Source organism: Pholis gunnellus (genome assembly GCF_910591455.1).
Source record: "Pholis gunnellus genome assembly, chromosome: 2".
NCBI classification, from domain to species: Eukaryota; Metazoa; Chordata; class Actinopteri; order Perciformes; family Pholidae; genus Pholis; species Pholis gunnellus.
In genome coordinates this window covers 21919911-21940003 of record NC_136536.1, presented here as the reverse complement: position 1 = coordinate 21940003, position 20093 = coordinate 21919911, and the positions used below count along the sequence as shown (strand labels likewise).

General features: G+C 45.3%; 1 protein-coding gene across 1 annotated transcript in view; it reads left to right on the top strand.

Moving 5' to 3' along the window:
• prex1 (phosphatidylinositol-3,4,5-trisphosphate-dependent Rac exchange factor 1) overlaps positions 1–20093 on the top strand; it is a 73693-nt gene that overhangs the window by 25671 nt on the left and 27929 nt on the right. The window contains exons 5-15 of the mRNA XM_079173550.1: positions 561–662; positions 1015–1176; positions 4827–4960; positions 5273–5388; positions 6982–7131; positions 10519–10666; positions 14564–14664; positions 16065–16168; positions 17307–17356; positions 19248–19323; positions 19790–19862. Coding sequence (XP_079029676.1) covers positions 561–662; positions 1015–1176; positions 4827–4960; positions 5273–5388; positions 6982–7131; positions 10519–10666; positions 14564–14664; positions 16065–16168; positions 17307–17356; positions 19248–19323; positions 19790–19862 — 1216 coding nt within the window. The remainder of the gene's footprint in view (positions 1–560; positions 663–1014; positions 1177–4826; positions 4961–5272; positions 5389–6981; positions 7132–10518; positions 10667–14563; positions 14665–16064; positions 16169–17306; positions 17357–19247; positions 19324–19789; positions 19863–20093) is intronic.

Here is a 20093-nt window from a genome sequence, read left to right as displayed (position 1 = left end):
CGTGACTATTATTGTCACCATATTTATTCTTTTTTGAGAGACCACATAGACAAAGGCCACTTCAGTGGCAGCAAAGCATTAGCTCCATAATTGCGCATGCCTTTTTTTTTTTTTTTTTATAGCATGTGCATACAGGTTTAATAACGCGTTTATAAATGGGGAAAAAAATGTAGCCACACCTAAGGCTTTACTCCCAAACACACAGACGGATCATTCTTCTGCACCTGGACCTGTTGTAGAGCCTGTGACTGAATGGAAAGGACAACAATGGTCAATTAGAGTCTATTTATGTGATGCAAACAGCTGCAAATGCACTGAAATAGACAGGTGCTGTGTGAGACGATAAACATTTTCTTTTGAAGTATAAAACTTATTTTACTCCTTTTTGAATCCTGATTAATCTTCTATTCATTCACTGGTAACTTGACACAGTGAGCTCACCAGCACATTTTCTTCTCTTAACTTTTTCATCTTTTGTACACAAGCAGTTTTTAACTCACTCTGTTGGTAAATAGAAGTGTGAACACTGGTAACGGTGTTTGTTTGCGCTTCTTCTCCAGCACTGCATGCTACTCGGAGGGAAGAAAAGCACAGATGTTCCCCTGGAGGGCTACCTTCTCTCCCCCATTCAGAGGATCTGCAAGTACCCTCTGCTGCTCAGGGTACCGTACAACTGCTCATCAAGAGATAACACCACCATCACAGCCTGCTCAGACAATCTAAAAAACACTCTGCTAACATCAGAAACCTCATTACATGGACACAGCGCTAATGTGTTGATCAATACCACACATTCATTTTATATTGTTAGCAAGAACTCTAAATACCTGCGGGCATTTCAAGGCTTCCCCACACACTTTTCCTTCTGCATGGGTGGCGGGAAGATTTTGTTGTTACTAAAGGTCACAGAATACTTTATGCTCTAAGACTTATGTGTTTTTATTTATGTGCCCACTTCTGGAAAGTCTACAGTTTCTTTAAAACTCCCCCTTCCCCCCCCCCCCCCCAATCCAGGAGCTGCTGAAGCGGACCCCGAAGAAGCACGCCGACTACCCGGCAGTGGAAGAGGCTCTGCAGGCCATGAAGGCCGTCTGCTCCAACATCAACGAGACCAAGAGGCAGATGGAGAAACTGGAGGCTCTGGAGCAGCTGCAGTCGCACATCGAGGGCTGGGAGGTGAGAGCGAGACGGACGGAGCGCGGGCGAACGAGAAAGCCTCAGACAGTAGTCGTTAGGAGGCAGGACGGGCGGCCAGTTGAAAAGGAAAATAGCTGTTGCGTGCTTGAGAAGAGGGGAACCCTGAGAGCTGAAAGATGGTGGCAAAATTGCAAGGGGTGGTGCTGTGACATTCTTAGGGTAGAAATTGGAGGATAGAACGACGCTTTTTTTAGAGCAACACAATTATGATTTGAAAAAAGGCCTTTGTAAAAGAAAGAGAGGAAAGTCCTGTAACATAACCACGGCAAACACAGCCGAGCTCATTTGAGAAAGACCTCAACCGCAACGGTCGCCATCCACCTTAAGAGTTAAGCGCTGCTGCAGCCAGAATCACTGCTCTGAGCACGGGGGCCACGGACAGGGCTTGGGAGCCGAGCGAAGGGTCCAGTGCATTTTTCACGCCTCCCTCACCCACCACAACAGAGGCCTTGTCCTAGCAGGCACCAATGGGACAATCCACCCACACAGGGTGCCAAGGGGGATGCCAGCCGGCACACTGCCCAATCAGAAGAGACCAAGGAAGCAGGACTCTAGTCCCACATAAACTGGGAGGGTTATATGAGGGGACTATTTGAAGGGAGGAAGAAAATTGAAGGATGGAACTAGAGAGTGGGCCCCATTGGGATATCGCACTTTGCTTGCCAAAACAGAGCCCTCTCCTGCCTTTGCCTCTGAAAAATGTCACAATTTGAGCCTGATGATTGGTTCTTTAGCTTGGGTGCATTGACGGTAAAGGACCGTACAGGATGTTTTCTGCTTTAGCCACCATGACGTCCCCCATCTTTTATTTGATGTCTTATGTCATGTATGACCCAAGACCACAGCGAGTAGGGCGGAAGACGTTATTCAATGGTTTTGATAATTGATTAATATTATTATTATTAATCGAATTCCACATTTTCCGCCTCTGCTTCTTTGATTATAATTTTTCTTCTTAAAATGAAAAAAACAATGGCATTTTTTTCGAGCTAAACTATCAAAGATTATTAGTGTTTTGTACAATTTTAAATATATTTGAGTTTTGGACTGATATTCAAACAATGAATTTGAAGACATCACTTCAGGCTTATGGTGATATGGTGGCAGTTTTTTCCAAATTATTTGCCATTTTATACTCAATACAATGAATCGTTTTATTGGAAACAAAAATCAATCATGAAAATGATAGTTGGATACAATCCTAACAGCAAGTCGTATCGATGTGAGTCACTTTCACATCAGTGATGGAGTCAATGTTGAGATTTACCTCAATAACCTGAATGTGAATGATTATTGAACACAAATTAGCCTTTTAAACGGATCACATTCAATAGGCCACCGCCAACATCCAGCGTTTACCTCTAAAAATGGACGCATGTCCGATTCAGTCATTCTTTTGTGGTCCAAGACAGTCACTGTCTGTGCTCTCCCTCTGAACAACTCGGTAGAAGCTCAGAGAGGCGCTTCACCCGACCCTCCCCCTCCCCCCACAGAGCCTCCAACCTTACAGCATTAGTCTCACTCTTCTTTCCTCCTCCCCAGCCGCTCTCCGGGCTAATCACCTCCAGCTCTAATGGCAGAGGCCGCTAGTAGTGCCGAATCAGACCCCGACCCATTACCGCTGCTCAGATACACTGCGCGCACACACACACACACACACACACACACACACACACACACACACACACACACACACACACACACACACACACACACACACACACACACACACACACACACACCCCGTCTCTGCTTATTTGTACGTTTTCATATAGATTATGGATGCATGAAAACTTGCTTGTGAACGCACATTACAAACGCTCAAAAAAGCTCATGCACACGGTCATGCCAGCCCCCCACCTCAGGTTAGTGCCGTTAAGACGAGGTTGAATCGATGGTCTGAAACACAATCCCCTCCTCAAGACCCTGTCAGTGTGCGCCTTAAGAAAAAGCTCCTAGAGTCATTTTTTTCTCTCTAACGAACTCTGGAGCGGTGAACATCCATCATAAATACATACTCGTGGGACTCAATTATGGACGCTTGAGAGCGGGTGTGGCCGGCGGGGGGTTTCCAAAGGTCTCCGGTGGACTCATGTCTGAAACATCAAAGACGACATCGAAGTCCAGATCTGATGTATGCGCGTGGGCATGCGGTGAGGGGTGGTGGGTGCTCTTCAAGCCACAAAGGAGGGGGAGGCTGTCCGAAAGTCGGCACATGGGTGTATTTAGTTCCGGGTGATTTGGAGGGGAGTGATCCGTTTAACAATGAGTAATAAGACGTCTTTGTTGTCTGTCGTTTCATTTTATGTTCTGGCGGGCAGCCACCCCGGCTCACAGACCCGAGGAAGTCATCCAAATAAAATTCTTCAATATTCTTGTTTGATAGTAGGAAACGTCTTCGTCCGTCATGCACAAAACGGGAAGGAAAGCGCGAGCGCTTGGTTGCTCATGTGCGTCTGTGAAAGCGGTTTCTGTTCCTGCTCGATGGAAATGTGAAAATAATTTTCTAAAATGAACGACATCCTATTAATGTCAGCAGTTGGTCCTGAAGTCCAGCCACTTTGTGAGAAGGTTAATTAGACAACATGCTGTGGTCAATCAACACGGCATTCATCTCAACAGTTCCCGACTGACGTCAACGACCTCATTAACAAACACTGAAAAGGTCCATGGATCACTTTTCTAAATATTTATTCTCTAAATTTCAGTAAATACAGTCCGACTGAGGCAGGAAGCCTTCAGACATGTGATGCACACATCTCAATACAGAGAATGAGATTATGTGTTGAACAGAGAAACGTGTACTTTCTCGTGGTTTGCGTCCTGCTGCTTCTTAAAGAGAAAAGGTTATTTCGGTCTTCAAGTCGGGGCGTAGTTGATAGCCGTCGAGAAACGGCTTTTAAGAACGACTTAATCACATCCTGTGAGGGTGGCAGGCTGCAGAGTAGCATAATGCACCTTCATATCACACTGGCCCTACAGAGGTACACAGCGTTTCATCAGGTTTCACTGCAGGGATCACGATAATACTGAAGCACTTCTACCTACAGTCTGCACCACGCAATGCATTTCCTTCCTCTATGCACTTACAGCTATATTATTTTATGTGCACGGGTGCAGGCATTTTCTCTGTAGCTTGCGCGTACATGTGTTTGCATCCTGAGAAGACAATAAAAAGTTGTTTGTTTCAGAGCCCCACAGGAAGCTCTATGTAGGCCAGGGTGACAGTCTTGACTGGGCTGCCACGTTAAAGTTGAATGCTTCCATTGAACGTACACCTTATGGATTTGTTTGAGACAACCCTGCAACCCCTTTGTGTGAGCAACACTCTAGCGAGAAGCTAACTGTCCTGGCAGTGAACAGTGTGTTTACTCTTTCTTATCAGTGAAGATGGAATGAAAACAAATCGTCCTCAATGTTAAAGTTCAATTTCATATTGTTTCGCCAAGGCTGTGAACTCTGCAAATTCTATACAGGCGACAATGTTTTCCTTATAACTCTCCTATTTAGACTAAAAGTGCTGTCAGAGTTACCATGCTCTGCTCTAATAGAACCAACATGAACCTTGAGTTACAGTAACAATTCCAGAAGCTAATCGCCTTTTTCAATCTTTTTTTCTTTTTCTTCAGGGAACCAACCTGACAGATATCTGCACGGAGTTGCTGCTTCATGGAAATCTTCTGAAAATCTCTGCGGGCAATATCCAGGAGCGCGTCTTCTTCCTGTTCGACAACCTTTTGGTTTACTGTAAGAGGAAGTCCAGGTGAGAAGGGGCAAACCTCCCTCCAGCTACACGGCAGCTTCCACTAACAGCATGTCAAAGGGAGGAGGAACAGGAAAGCATTCAAAAATATTTCAATTGACAGACTACCGGGAACAAGTCAGACGTGGAAAACTGGAACGATTGTGCATGTTCCTGTTTGTGCGGACTGGTTTTTAGTATGCAAGCAAAAACATCTACACGTGCCTGCTGCTCCCATAGCCGTGTCTGCGTGAATGTACGCGTGTTATTTTCTTACAGCGGATGTTTTTTCCCCCCCGCCGAGTGTAACCGCAGTGTTGTCTCATTATGCAGGGTTTCTGGAAAGAAGTCCACCAAGAGGACCAAGTCCATCAACGGGCCCCTCTATGTGTTCAGAGGCCGAATCAACACCGAGGTGATGGAGGTGGAAAATGTGGAGGATGGAACAGGTTTGTGTTTGCCCTGCGGCTTTGCAGAATGTCTGTACGTCCATTCATGCAGCCCATGCTCTTTTTTGATTGGTTCACTATGACATCCCAGGTAATATAGGAAAATAAGGTTGTGCATCTACTACCTTCAATTTGCCTACAGGGCTCATTTCTTTTCTTCACCTTTAAGGTCATAAAACGTTGCTGTTTAGAAACTGGGGGTTGGATAGGAATCCGGTACTTGTTGACAGTTTGGGTGGAGTGTCGATCTTGCACCTAGTTTCAAACAGGATGCAGCTCGAAACCTCGCGTACCACCTTTTGATGTCGGCTATTCAGTAATGGGTTGAGGTGCAGATACCAATCTGAGGTGCAAAAAGCACTCACCCGAGCCAGGTGATAAACGCGACACACTCTCGCATCGGGTTCGAGATGTTGTGCCAGAGATAGACGAGTCCTCTGCGATCCGGTTGTCAGCCATCTTTTCTTGCTGTTGTGGTTTGTAGCGAGGCATCGCCCCGGGCTTGGTAGAAACACTTTGTCTTCCTCTCTCTCTCTCACATGTTTCCTCTTTTTTTTTTTTTTTTTTAGTCTCTTCTGTGCTGGCAGAATATTTTGCAAGCTCACATGACATTTTTTCTTTTCTTCTTTTGTTCTGCATGTTGGCTGCTGGCTGTCACATTTAGGCTGCTAAAGAGGAAACCGCAAAGAACAACATGCCGTATTCTCAGAACCAAGGGGTCTTGCATCGAGAATACATACATGTGTGAACTCCATCAACGCAGATTATCTGATTACTACGGGTGTAAGATATGAAATGTGGGACCGTCCAGGGTTATCTGCTGAAAGCTTGAATGGAACCATCCTGTTTCTATTTGAAAAGATAACTGCATAAACTCTACATGATATGCCTTAGGTCACACCTGTGAGGAATCTGACTCAAAAGGCCACCTGTTCAACATTCAAAATATCCTCACTTTCACAGACTCGTGCACCTCTCCGCCTTGATTAGTGCCACCATGTACTTACATTAAAGTGTAAGAGAATCCATCTTTTCCATCCCAGCGGCTACAAAGAGAGCGGACACAGTAGAATCTCCCAGATCAGCAGGAGCTGGTCCCCGTGGGGCCTGAAGTATCACATCTATATATATGACCTTTGAGCGCGGGACTAATGCACCCCCATTACCAGCGGCCATTCATTATTCAGTAGCGGCTCACCTGCAGCTAAATGGATGATAAGATTAGAAAGGGGAACGAGGAGGGATTTTGCTGAGTCAGTGGAAAGGTGGTCTGCTACCGCTCTCGTGGTGCATCGTGTTTATCTCTTTAATTGGCTTGTAAATCATTGTTCGAGTAGTAAATCCTTTTAAGAGTGATGTTATTACACTCATTACTACTTTCTTTACTTACCACTGAGGTCAATGTTGACTTGAAAAACAAGCTCGACAAAAAACTGCAAACCACAGAGATAATTTACAATTTTCTTTAAATTAGATGATTTGTTTTAAGTGTAACCCTAAAGGCCATGCCAATATAGGCCAGAAATTCAAACGCTTGCCCTACTCTTTAATAGATGATTTTAATGTTTTGATTACTTTCTTTTTGCCTCGCAGCGGACTACCACAGCAACAACTACACGGTGACGAACGGCTGGAAGATCCACAACACGGCTAAAAACAAGTGGTTTGTCTGCATGGCCAAACATGCAGAGGACAAGCAGAAGTGGCTGGACGCCATCTTGAGGGAACGGGAGCAGAGAGAATGTGAGTTAGGCCTTTTGAAAAAGGCAATTTATGGCACTTCTGGTTTATGGGCCTGAGAGTGCAAAACCAGAAATGATCTTGTTTAGAAAGACTTGACACGACCGACTATGTTTTACAAGGGAGCCATTATTGGTTTATGTTATACTCAGTCTTTCAATGTATTACATACACTTTCCACAGGTAGGATGTATTGCGCGGCTGTTTTAACTAGGTGTACCTAATAAACTGGCAACTGCAGTGCCTCCCGCTCCCCCTCCCCCCTCTGCTTTTCTAGCCCTCTCTATGTGCCCTACATGCCGGTGTCACCTTGGATTCACAAGCTATCACGACCCCCCTCAGCTGGCACACAGTAATGCCAGTGGATGTGCGCCTGATCTGGATGCAGTGTTTGTGTCCCCCGGTTACGTCCCACCTTGAACGAGCTGCCCGCCTTCGTTTTCGCAAACAGAGGCTCAGGTGACATGGCGTCTACAGTTGGCCCGGCTGGCCTGTGCGCCGAGCAGAGGCTGCCACAGCAATCTATTCTTCACATTCAAAAAACCAAAACAAATCAATGCAGCGGAGGTATTTGACTAATCAAGGCCGCCGGTGTGAAGGGACCGATGAGACAAGCGTCTCATTCACAAACAACAGATATGCTAAAAACAGCATCTTGGTCAAACGCTTCAAATAGAAACGCATTGTCAAAGAAAGCGAAGCTCAATGACGTCATGCACAAGCACTTTAATTCATCTGGATCTATTTATACTGTAATAAAAGTGTTTGTGTCTTGCATGGGCTAGAATACCCAGTTGTATCCATTTCAGTTTGTGCAGTCATAGAATGAGTTGACATGAGGATTTAGCTTTGGATTAGTGTGCAGAAAATCTAACTGTATTCAGTCTGGCCCAAAAGAAATAAACCTCATTCACTGGTGGTAAAAAATAAGCCCTATACAGCACCACATCCGCTGATGTGAGATTAGTAATGCAAACTGATATTCTTGTCGCTCCTTCAGACTTCCCTTTTTTGCCTTTTAAAATGGTCTCCCACCTGTTCAGCACTGGCCATCTGTCTTCGTTACGTTGTGTGCGTTACACAGTGTGAAAGGCTTTAACCAGATTTTGAGCCGGTACACATCAGGTCACCTGATAGCATTGATGGCTAAAAAAAATCAAAATTGGATCCCTAAAGCTAAGTGTTGGGCTGAAAATGACAGAAGGTTAGCTGCACGTGCACGTTTGGCCGAGCGCAACCGTCAACACAAACATTTGCATTCTTGTGAATTACTCTTTTGTGATCTTACATCAAATAAGCATCCGCAGCGGAGTTCGACGTCATCGGCATCTAATCCTGTGATGAAAGGGTTGCAGAATAACAATAAGTACGAGGGAGTGTGCTGCAGCTTGTGGTGTTTGGTTTCAAGCCCGGCGGAACTCGACCTGAGGCTAACAGATGCCAGATCAGTCACAGTGCCCAGTTTCCCCACAATCTCCTTTTCTATTACCCCCCCCCCCCACACTATACTCTGCTCTCACTGTGTGCTTACCTTTCCCTCAAACTCTTTACGAACAGTCTAGACAGCTACTTGATAAAGGTTTTACTGCGATAAATCCTGTCCGTTTTTTTTCTTCTCTTCTTCCCCTTCATGCGTTATTGCTTTTCCTAACACGCCTCGTTAACGTGACCTTTTCCATGTATCGCTGTGGTCCTCCCCTGTGTTGGACATCCTGAACCCTCCTAGAAGACTTTCATTGTTCATCAACTGCTAGGTGGAGGTGGTTTGTCTCCTCACTGGGAAAATGCCGCGGTCAGATAACGCGCCGGGGTACGAGCTCGTGCCAGTGAGCGCAGGAAGACGAGGAGCAGCCCAAGACAAACTCTGACAGCTGGAACAGAAGCTGAGGGGCCCTCTGCTGCTGGACAGGCCCCGTCTGTTGTTCAATGACACTCATTGTTTAAGTCTGCTCCAGCTGCTGTCAAACGTAATATAACCCCACCTCCATCACGGGGGCTGCCAGTGCAGAACCCCAAAGACTCTGTGGGAAAACTGGAGTCAGGAGTTAACCGTTCGTCTCACCCCTCTCACTCCCTTTCAGTTGGTCAGACTTTCACCACAACACTTCTACCTTTTTATATAAGTTGCATAAAGAAGCACCAAGTGTATAGAGTGGGAAAATACTAAGGACCTTGGCACTCCAAGCCGACCGCAAAGGAAAAGTGACCTAGGCCAGGTGATCACATGCCTCGCGTTGCCTCACATTTCGCATACAGCCAAATGTCAGCTGATCGCCTGCATGCACAAATGTTCTGCGACTGCATGAGAGGAAATAACTAGTCAGCTGTTTGTATTTGTAGTCCAAGGAACATCTGAGCAAGACAAAGCATAGTCACCTGCCATATTCAAGCCACAACGATGAGAGGAAGCAGCACTTAAAGGGTGAATTCACTGATTCGCTAGGCTAAGCAGCCAATCAGCAATGCTCACTGGTACAACGGTGAAATGGACAGTTCTCAGTTCACACCTGGCATTAGAACTAAAGGGACCACTTGTGATCGGATCTCTATCGCAGATTGCAATGCGCCTTGGTGTTCGTTAACACTTTAGCGCTGTCCACTTGTCATTCGGTCGTCGTAGACGCATGTTTATACGAGGTGTAAACAAGGTCAAAGATCCCAAGTTAGATCAGTTTCCTGCTTTCACAAATATAATATTTTGTCTTTCAAGCGCATTGCGACCCGCTCACAATAGAGTTCGGTAGCTTGAAGTGCCTCTCAGCAGAGTTAAGCAGCTTAGGGGGGCGCGCAGTGTAACACAGTTGAGTTGCCTGAGTCAGAAAGCCTCACATCGTGGTTCAGAAGTTCATCGAATCCCAAGATGAGGTTAAGCAGCTAGAACTGTGAACACACTGGAGGGGTTTTAGAGGGGCAGCAGGCCTCACAATGGGCCCCTCACATGTTACAATAGTGGAATAACAGTTGACGAACCAACACGGAAACAAGATCAAGATCACACTGCCCTCCTGAACTCGACTTACTCCCAGAACAACTTTTCAAGGAGAGATAAACATCTGGATTTGTTGCAGAAAGTTGTGGCAGACCCGAGCCGCCGTGCTCTGTTCCAGGCTTCATTCCATCTGCACAATACCAGAACACAACCGGGCCGTCAAGCTAAAGGCTCGCTTGTCTCTTCTAAGCACCATGACGGCCTTTGCCTTTTGGCTTTGACACGCGTAGAAAGCACGTCGACATTTGTGTCCAGTAATTGGTCTGCTGCGTTTTTATCGCAAATGTGATCCAGTGAATGTAGTTACTGAAATGTTCCCTCTCTTTCCAGTGATGGGACGAGGGGGGGACGGGGGGGACAAATCCTCTTGGATCTGACGTGTTCTTCTCTTTTGTTTGTAGGTCTCAAACTCGGGATGGAGCGGGATGCCTATGTGATGATTGCAGAGAAGGGGGAGAAGCTCTACCACATGATGATGACCAAGAGTCGGCACCTGATCAAGGATCGACGCAGGAAGCTCAGCATTGTGCCCAAGTGCTTCATGGGAAAGTGAGTTTCTTTGCCTCCTCGGTGCCTGGTCTCTTCAGGTTCCCAGAATGCGACTGCAATGCGGCGCCGTTCACAAGGGGACCCTTACAAATCGCTGTTACGTAAGATCAGCAGGCTTTCAAAAGAGCTGGTATACAGTCTCCCCAAGTCCTGGCAAGGTGCCTAAACTGTTTTATCCCTACATCCTCTTGTCTGTAATGAGCCGCCCCCCCCACCGCGCGCCTCATAGTCTCCTCTCACGGTTCATAGAAAGGCCCCAGTTGCTCCCCACACACTCCTATCACTCACACACCCAGACTTTCACTAGCAAAGGAGCTTTAACTGAGGCCCTGCAACAAGCCATCCCCCTTTCTGTCCCCTTGATGTTTCACTACAATGAATAGACAACGAGAGGCTTGCTTAAGTTTCCCTCACGCCAGCGATCGTGAGATCGCGAGCAGCAATTAAAGTTCTTACGGTCACCATTTTGGGGAAAAATAGAACGAGGCAATACTGCGATGACTACGACCGGTCTTGTAAAGGGAAACCAGGGGAGCAACACCGCCAACGGTATTTTACAAATCATTAAGTGCATCCCACATCTGAAATTGTTTTTTTTGGGGGGAGGGGCAATAACACAGTGACTACTATCACATCAGCCACTAACAAGAAGCAAATTTAATGGGCTGCTCAAAAATGTAATGGTGTTTCTGGGAGGCATGTTCCCTCTTGGTGGCCTCATGTGAAGTTTAGTCTTTCAGAGTGTACTGTATTTGGAGCAGTGCTTTATTAGTATCCTCAAAGAAGTAATGTTTCATCTCGCGCCCATTCACTGGTAGGACAGAGCTGTTCAGTGCCAGAGCAGTGGCTGTTAAGCTGGTTCAAATCCCAATGTTTGCCAACATGGATCGTTTCTCAGACAATCCTTTGTTTTCAGTCACTCGCTTCCTCCTCTTGGCTCGTCCATGTGGTACAGTATAAGCTAGTCTGCCTCTTCCTCTCACACGGTGCTCCCTTTCCATCATCTCCCACTTTCCTCACTTTATCACTCAGTCATTTCCTCCCGATGAGTGCAACCAGCATTAGCTCTGCATTTGTCTCTCTGATGAAATTATCAGCAGGCGTAGTTTGACTGCTTATTGCATTAAACAGAGATGCCGACTGCCGGTTTTTGATAGCACCGCGTTGTCTTGATGGCATCATTCTGCTATCTGTATTGGATGATGGTGTTAACAGGCTTTACATTTTCTTATTGTTGCTATTTCCGTCATGCCAGTGCTCGCCTAGCTATCGTTTTGTGGTGATATAGCATATCCTTATGATCTTGTATTGTTTGTTCCTACCTTTTCGTATGAGGAGATGGAATTAGATCTCCCGGCTCGCTTTCTGGGTTAGCTTGTGTTCCTCTATTTTCTGGTTCTCAATGTATTTTCTCACCCTCTGAGAGAAAATACATTCGCCGTGTCCCAATTCCATACTTCACTTTTTCTTTTCTTTTTCTGGAGTGGGTTTTTGAGCATGTAGTGTTTTCACACTTTAAACATGACAAAACTAAGTACACTATAAATAGGCAGTACGCATACTTTCATAGACTTGCACACTATTGTCCCACCGTGCGATGCACAAAGGAAGTGGAGCTGGAACAAATTAAGATAAAAGGGGCGCGTGGTGGTGAGATGGTTCCAGAAAGATCTTAGAAAACAATCACACGATGTTTGGGAAAGCATACCATGGAGACTAGTGTGTCGTACACGCTGAACACGGTCAGAACGTGGAATTGGAACACGGCCGTTGTCGATCCAAGCCCAGGGGCCTACTCGAAAAGCCCCGCTAATGTTGCTGAACTTCACACGCAGATTCACAATCATCAGCAGATATTCCCACAAATCCGTTATCCTTGTCCTCTACTCCTCCGTGTGTGGCTGAAGGCTCTCTGTCTTTCTTCCTCGCTCACGCACACGCACACGCACTACTCCTGCTCATCATATTAATTTCCATAACAGCTCTGTGTCCAAAATTAACCTGACTCTTACGTAACATCCACACACATATATACACACACACACACACACACACACACACACACACACACACACACACACACACACACACACACACACACACACACACACACACACACACACACACACACACACACAGACACACACTCACTCACTCAATATCCCCTCACATTCAGTCCCCTGTCAATGCCAATTTACAACCACCGGCTTTGACATGAACATACAGAGAGACAATAAACACACACAAACACTAATAATGCAGGCATGACAAATACATTCTTTGTTTACCAATTATGGTAAAATATTCCTTTTGTGCATCAGGCAGACATGAATGACCAGTGGCAGGTGGTTCAAGGTTTCCGCAGTTCTGCGTGATCGCACGCACACACACACACCAACACACACACACACACACACAGCAATCATATGCTTGTGATTGGACTTTATATGCACGCACACCTTGTATGCTTTTCATTATTGCATTTCAAGCAATCCGACTAACACTCATACGTCTGTCGCACCACTGCCGGAAAGCAAATCCACACATGAGCACAAATTTCTCATAACACATGCTTCACAATTGTTCCCATGCTGGAATGTTCATGAACACACACACACACACACACACACACACACACTGCTAGCTCTCGCCAATTCACTTTTCATCATTATCTGGGGATGTGATTTCACTCAGCAGCATGAAAGACGAAGAAGGGGAGAATGTAATTTTCCCCTTCAAACATTTGTTCAGCGCAAACTGGGCGTGAAGAGAAGGGAGCGGAGCTGAAGCGCTTATATTTGGACGGTTAATGCTTGTGCAGTGTCGAAGCTCCAGGGATATTTTTGTTGCAAAGAAGAGAAAAAGGAGAAACTCATCCTCAAGTTTTCTACTTGAATATGCACTTGTACTGTAGATGCTGTGCTGTGCTTGTGGTGGAAGTAGTTCCATTTTTTAAATGTCCTTCGGTCAGATTAAACGGCACAAAGGGCCTCGCACAGTGTCGAGATGTTGCACAAGGCACTCAGTAGTGATCGTCCAGGGCCAGCTCCGCCTCAGAATGTCCTACATCTAGTAATCAGAGCCACAGTCAGTAGTGTATGACAGTGGTTGTCATACACAAACTAAGCATTGGCTCATAACTCATTTACTCAATCATCACCTGCACTCTTGTTCTTTAGTGGTTCCTCACAGTTAACACGTGAAGGAATTCTTCTGCTTTGTCTTGGGCAACAGAATCCAACAAAAACTAAAAAAGAGCAGTTCAGCCCCGTGCATCGACTTCCTTTCTGTTGGCGTTTCTGGAGGGAAAGTGGCGCACGAAGTCTTCACCGCGTTGGCTAGCGGTGAAGCTGTCTTTCCCAAAGCATTAACCTGAGCTCCACATTGTTACTTTTCCCCAGTGGTGGACTCTGGCACGTGCACGTAAACTTTGACAACTTTGTATCCTCATTAACCTCTGCTCAAATACAAGGAAGTCGCTTTGGCTAATCAAAATACCAAGATGCTGTTTTCAACTGAGCTGCAGTGAAATCCCCATATCCAAACATCTATACACAAAACGTTTCTCAATGTGTCGTCGCATTTCATTTTTAAATTTGACGTCTACATTTTGTGTTCAAGAGCTTATCCCTCAGAACAAGGGAAACGTTGCAAGTTTATACAAGCGTGGTATTGGCCTTGTTTAGTGTAAGCCTCGAGCATGAGAGGCTTTATGAATGAACATGAAAGAAACACTTTAAATCCAATACAAAATGTAGTGGCAAAAACAGCACAGCAAGGAGCCCCGTGCCAAAGACGGTGACAATATCAAAAAAACAAAAAAAACATCAGCGAGCAGATTACCACTTAGAGAAAGCGGGCCTCATCGTATCTGCTACTTTGTCTTTGTGTTCGCAGTGAGTTTGTGTCGTGGATGATCGAGAGCGGAGAGATCAGTAAACCTGACGAAGGGGTCAACCTGGGACAAGCCTTGCTGGAAAATGGCATCATTCACCACGGTGAGACGAAACCCTTTATTTCTCTCTCTGTCTGTTTGGTCAACCTCAAACATCATCTTGAGGCTCTTTGCAGCTCCCTTGTCACGTTCTTAACTTTGTTTAGTCATCTCGTCCTCTGGTTGTTTTGGTTTGTTTTCCTGCTTCTCTCTTTCTCTGATTCACATTCTCCTTCTGTAATTGTTTGACTCATACGTGTTATGAATTTGTCCCCCACTTCCTATTGGAGCAGACAATGATGGGGTTGAAAACCACCATGATCCAAGGGCATTCTCTGGCAGTAATACTTCTGGAAATGTGTCTCACTTTATCTCCCCTCTTCTCTGGTTTTGTCTCGAGTGTGACATTCACCGGTCCACCGTCCTGAATAATGCATTGAGGAATGAAAGACACAGACACACACAAACCTATACATAACATGTTCCTGAATGGGCTCTTGTACATCGTAAAAGCAAGCAGCACGGTTTATACACACCACCCTCTTAGGGACGTTTGCTGAGACACAACCTCCACATTCCTTAATACCTGTGGAAAATCCCCTGAAATCCTCCCTCGCGGTAGCGTCCGACCACAGAGAGGTGCAACGATGACATGCAGGGCTCTGTGGGACGGCAGTGAGGCTTTGTGGGCAAACCGTAGAATGCTCAGGCCCGGCAGGCAAAGTGTAGGTGTCACCATTTAGTCAGGGAAAAGAAACCAGACAGAGAGAGGGTCATGTGACAGAGTAGCAGGTCGAAGCTGTCCACCTACCCTCACATTTGTAATGCCAAGAGACGCATATAAAGAGAGACGGTCAACCGCGTGCATTTTATAGTCCGGCTGTACACGTTTGATCCGCCAGTTCGTACTTGAATTTATACAATTTTGACATCTCCGTTGCTCCCCCAAAAAATAATTCCGCTATCATCTAATGTGTTTAAATTCCATGGTTGACACTTTTCAATGTGTGCTGCCTTTGGGTTTTATGAGGACATTTGAAGTCTAGACTGAGAAAACCCAGCAGCTTGTTTGAGCCCATGCCAACTTGTTGTGGTGGAACCAAACTGCCTCCGTTTGTCAGATTTCACTGTTAGCTTCTCCAACAGGCATCTGTTTGTGTACGCGTTAGTCTTTTTCCATTCTCTGTTAGATTGATTGTAGATAAAAGGTTGTTTTGTCATTTGTTAATATGATTATGGAGATTTTATGGGAATTGGCAGCTGTTGGCTACGTTAAATATTCAAATCTCATGGCTTACCCGACACAGACAGAATTCACAGCAGCAGTGAACCACAAACTTCTTGCCTCTTGTCTGTACTCACCCCTCAATGTGTAAGAAAGTTAGGAACACAATACAGTGACAAGCTAATGCTTCGCTGTACTCCCAGCTGATGTGACATTCTCTCCTCCTGGTGTTGTTTCAGTGTCCGACAAGCACCAGTTCAAGAACGAGCAGGTGTTGTACCGATTCCGCTACGACGATGGCACCTACAAGGCCCGCAGTGAGATGGAGGACATCATGTCTAAGGTAACTATAAGTAAGCGTCTGGAGATCTTCCGGTGTTTGATAGAAAAATGTGAAAAACAAAGATGAGGAACAAGAGATCTGAGCTGTGAACACGCGCCAGATTTAAAGTAAATTAGTGTTTGAAAATTGCACATATGCGTCTAGTCATATAAATGATTCTACAAAGTGTTGATTGTAGAATATTTCAAAAATGTAACTTCAAATACAAAGGAAAAAAGAATAAATGCAACATCATCATTGACTGCACCTTTGCTAAAATCATACTCTGTATAAGAAGTGGGCGTAGTTTCACTGTGATGTCACCCATTGGTTTATGAACTACAATTTTAAAGCTGTGAGTTTGTCATTTGGCCGTCCCCATCCTGTTTTTTTTGCTGTCGCCATCTCTTTTTTTGCAACCAGAAGTAACACATCAAAACGATTACAATTATCTGTCATGAACTGAAAACACGCTGTGAAAGGGTTAAAGTTATATGACGAAAACACAGACAACTCCCAGACCGGACAACGCCATGGTAGTGGCCTGTCAATCACAAGGTAGCCCCGCCCTAAAGCATACCCCGCTTTATCATTTTCTCTATGCTAAATGGACCATAATTTACTAAATGAACATCATGTTGTATTGAAGAAGACTTGAAACTAGAGATTGAGACCATAAACTTCTCATAGACTTCTATACAATCAGACTTCTTTTTGAAACCAGCTTTAAGGCACTTCCTAAGTGGCTTCACTTTTCACACCCGGAGGTTGCCGCCTGACTAAAATGTGCCAATTGTATCGTCTTTCTAAAGATACGTTATTGAATACATTTGTTCAACATCATTTTTTGTACATTCATACAAGCGTAAACCTTTGTGACTGGTTTATGCAAATGTTCCTACTCTGGAGTCACTAATCCCTTCCCATAGAAAACTGAATCTAAATATTAGAGACAAAAGACAAAGGTTGGTTATGTTGGCCTACCTCTGCTCTCCGATCCCTCTATGGTTTTAAAATGTCTATCCTAAAACAATAACCCTGCGGCAACTCTTGTCACAGTCAACGGTTAAAATCTCTTGTCCTGAGGCCATGCTTGTACTTGTTTACCCAAGGTGTGTGCGTTCTGTGAGTCAGCGCCTCCGTTTTTCTTCTCTCTTAGGGCGTCAGGCTGTACTGCCGTCTTCAGAGCCTCCACATGCCCGTCATCAAGTAAGTACCTGCCCTACAACCCCCCCCCCCCCCCCCCCCGTATGCTAATGTTCCCGCTCTCCAGGTGCAACGGATGCATATTCATGAAGGGTTCATGTACGGCCCACGTCAACCTTTCTGAACTAACAGTAGCACAGCCAGGAATGAGAGCCCTTCAAACCCCCCCCCCCCCCCCCCCCATGCGTACCATGATCCAGTTCAGGTGGAGGATGCCAGGCCTTCGTGCCTGGAGGTTTATATGAGGTAGCTCTTGAAGGATTAAGGAGAGCCGCATATTATGAACATTTGTCTCTTAATCCTCACAGTGTTGTGGGTGAGCTGAATTTATGTTGGTGAATTTTTAAGTTTAGTGGGATGCCGAACAGCTTCATGCTCTCTCCCTCCTTCTCTCACACACACACACACACACACACTTACTCACCTTCTTACCTACATATGCACTACACATACTCGTAAATATAAACAGCACAGTGTATATAAACACGCTCCATCCTCTGAATGCTATACGTCTTCTATCAATATACAGTTCTCCATTAGTCCTTAATTGTTCTTTTAAACTAAATCTTATTACTTCTATTATTACTAATACTCTATAGCTTGACACAAGTCCTGAAACTATGGCTAACGTTAGAGTTAACTGTACTTTACAAAAACGTTTCAAAGAGTCGGAACAGAAGTACAAATTTATACCGAAACAGAAGAAAGACACATCGTCTCCCTCTGACGCCCCCCTCAAACACACACACGCACACATTCTCTGTCCGCCGCAGCCCCTCCCTTCCTACTCTTACCCCCCACACCCCTCTATCTCTCCCCACATCACTCACCCGCTGATTGAAGTGCCCGGGGTTGCCATTGCCGCAAACAAAGAGCTTTCGGTGCGGAGGGACAAATCCTATTAACATACAAAGGCAATCCCTCTGCCCTGCCAGCCAGATATGATGTAAAAGAGCCATGCTTTTTTAAATCCATCACTAAATTGGCATTGTAAGTAGCAACCATTAATTATAATGTTGGCGTGATGGATGTATTGCCTTTAATGAAGCATAAATGATTACAAACTGGGCCTCTGCTTTTATTAAACTCTGTGGAGAGACAAAGCGTCACCGGTTTCGTAACTCAGCGAACAACGATAATGATGATAAAATGGATATAAACCTTATAAAATCAATCTTGGGAATGTCACCGACATCTTATGCTGTAGATGACGATGCCCTCTGATGTTGAAATTCATAGATCAGCAAACGACGTCCGTTTTAAGACACCGTCCACCACATCAGTCAGTGCACTTCTCGTCCAAATCTGCACATCTGAATGCGTCAGTTTACAATATGGGCGTTCCACTCCAGACACACCCAGTGTCTTACTCACACCACAGATGATTAAGACATGGGGTTATCAAACATACCGTACATTTGACAGGCCCATGATACACCCGTCGAGTCACGCTGCCAACCACAGGTCCGCTGCAGCGCTTCCTGTTTCACGTGTTTACACGTCGAGCGGATTGGTCCACAGCGGCTGCTTGTGTAATCTCACAGAGGCTCAGAGATTCAGAAAATGAAAGGGCAGTGACTAAGTCCTCGTTCTTCTGGCAGGATGAACAACAGACGGCCTGCAGCAGATGTACAATATGTAGTGCTATACCTGCAAATGCACCTCGTGATATGGATGGTTTTTTTTGTGACTTTCTCTGACTTGACTCTTAAATACTTCTTGAGTGACGTTCTCTCTGTCACTCAAGAAGTGCAACATTACAGAAACACGAAAGACACTGTTGATTGTTGATTGCTGTTGACCACAAACAGGCCACAGGCTGCTTTTACCTTGCAACAATTGTACTGTGAAAACACATTTTGTGAATGTTTTTTTTGTTGTTTGGCTCCTTTAGGGACAGAGACCACCATCTGAAAACCTTCAAATCTGTGGTGCCTGCCAGCAAACTGGTCGACTGGCTACTCCTGCAGGTGAAATCAACGTGTACTTAATCTTAACGCACATTACACTAAACAAGGCAGCAAGGGTGCGTAAACGACAATAACTTTCACTTTCAACTGTCATTGTACTGTTTGACTATATACTACATGTCAGTATTTTATTTTTGCTGAATTGCATTTTTCACTATTTCTCAGTTTTTCCATTGCAAATGAAACTAGCCACCCAAAAAACATGTATTATTTGCAACGAAATGCACTTTGGACATTTGCCACCGCTCAGTGACCTTGAAGAGCACAATCAAGGACGTGCAGAATCAGTCTCCCGATCTCTCATTGTCTTTATCACACACACACACATTTATTAATCATCACCCTCACTCCAGCAAACGCACAGAGAGAAGCTCAGGCCAGCGAGGCTGCAGCCCGCTGCACATGAGCAGCTGTAAACAGGACCTGTAGCTGACCGACTGTGTGCGTCACTCACTCTGTTTCCCAGGGAGACTGCTCCACCCGAGAGGACGCGGTGACGCTGGGCGTGGGGCTCTGCAACAATGGCTTCATGCACCACGGTCAGTTCCATTCTCTTATCACACACATGCACTAAGACAAACTGACCATTTAAAAAAAAAACTTTATTTCAGTCTGATTACTCAGCATGAGATTAAAGGAGGTCAATGAAACTCTGACATGACACGTGTATGGTGTGTCTTTTGTCTGTATTTTGCAACAGCTCACCCCCCCCACCCCCCCACCCCCCTTTCCCCTGTCAGTCCTTCTCTCTCTACGCACAAAAATGTGAT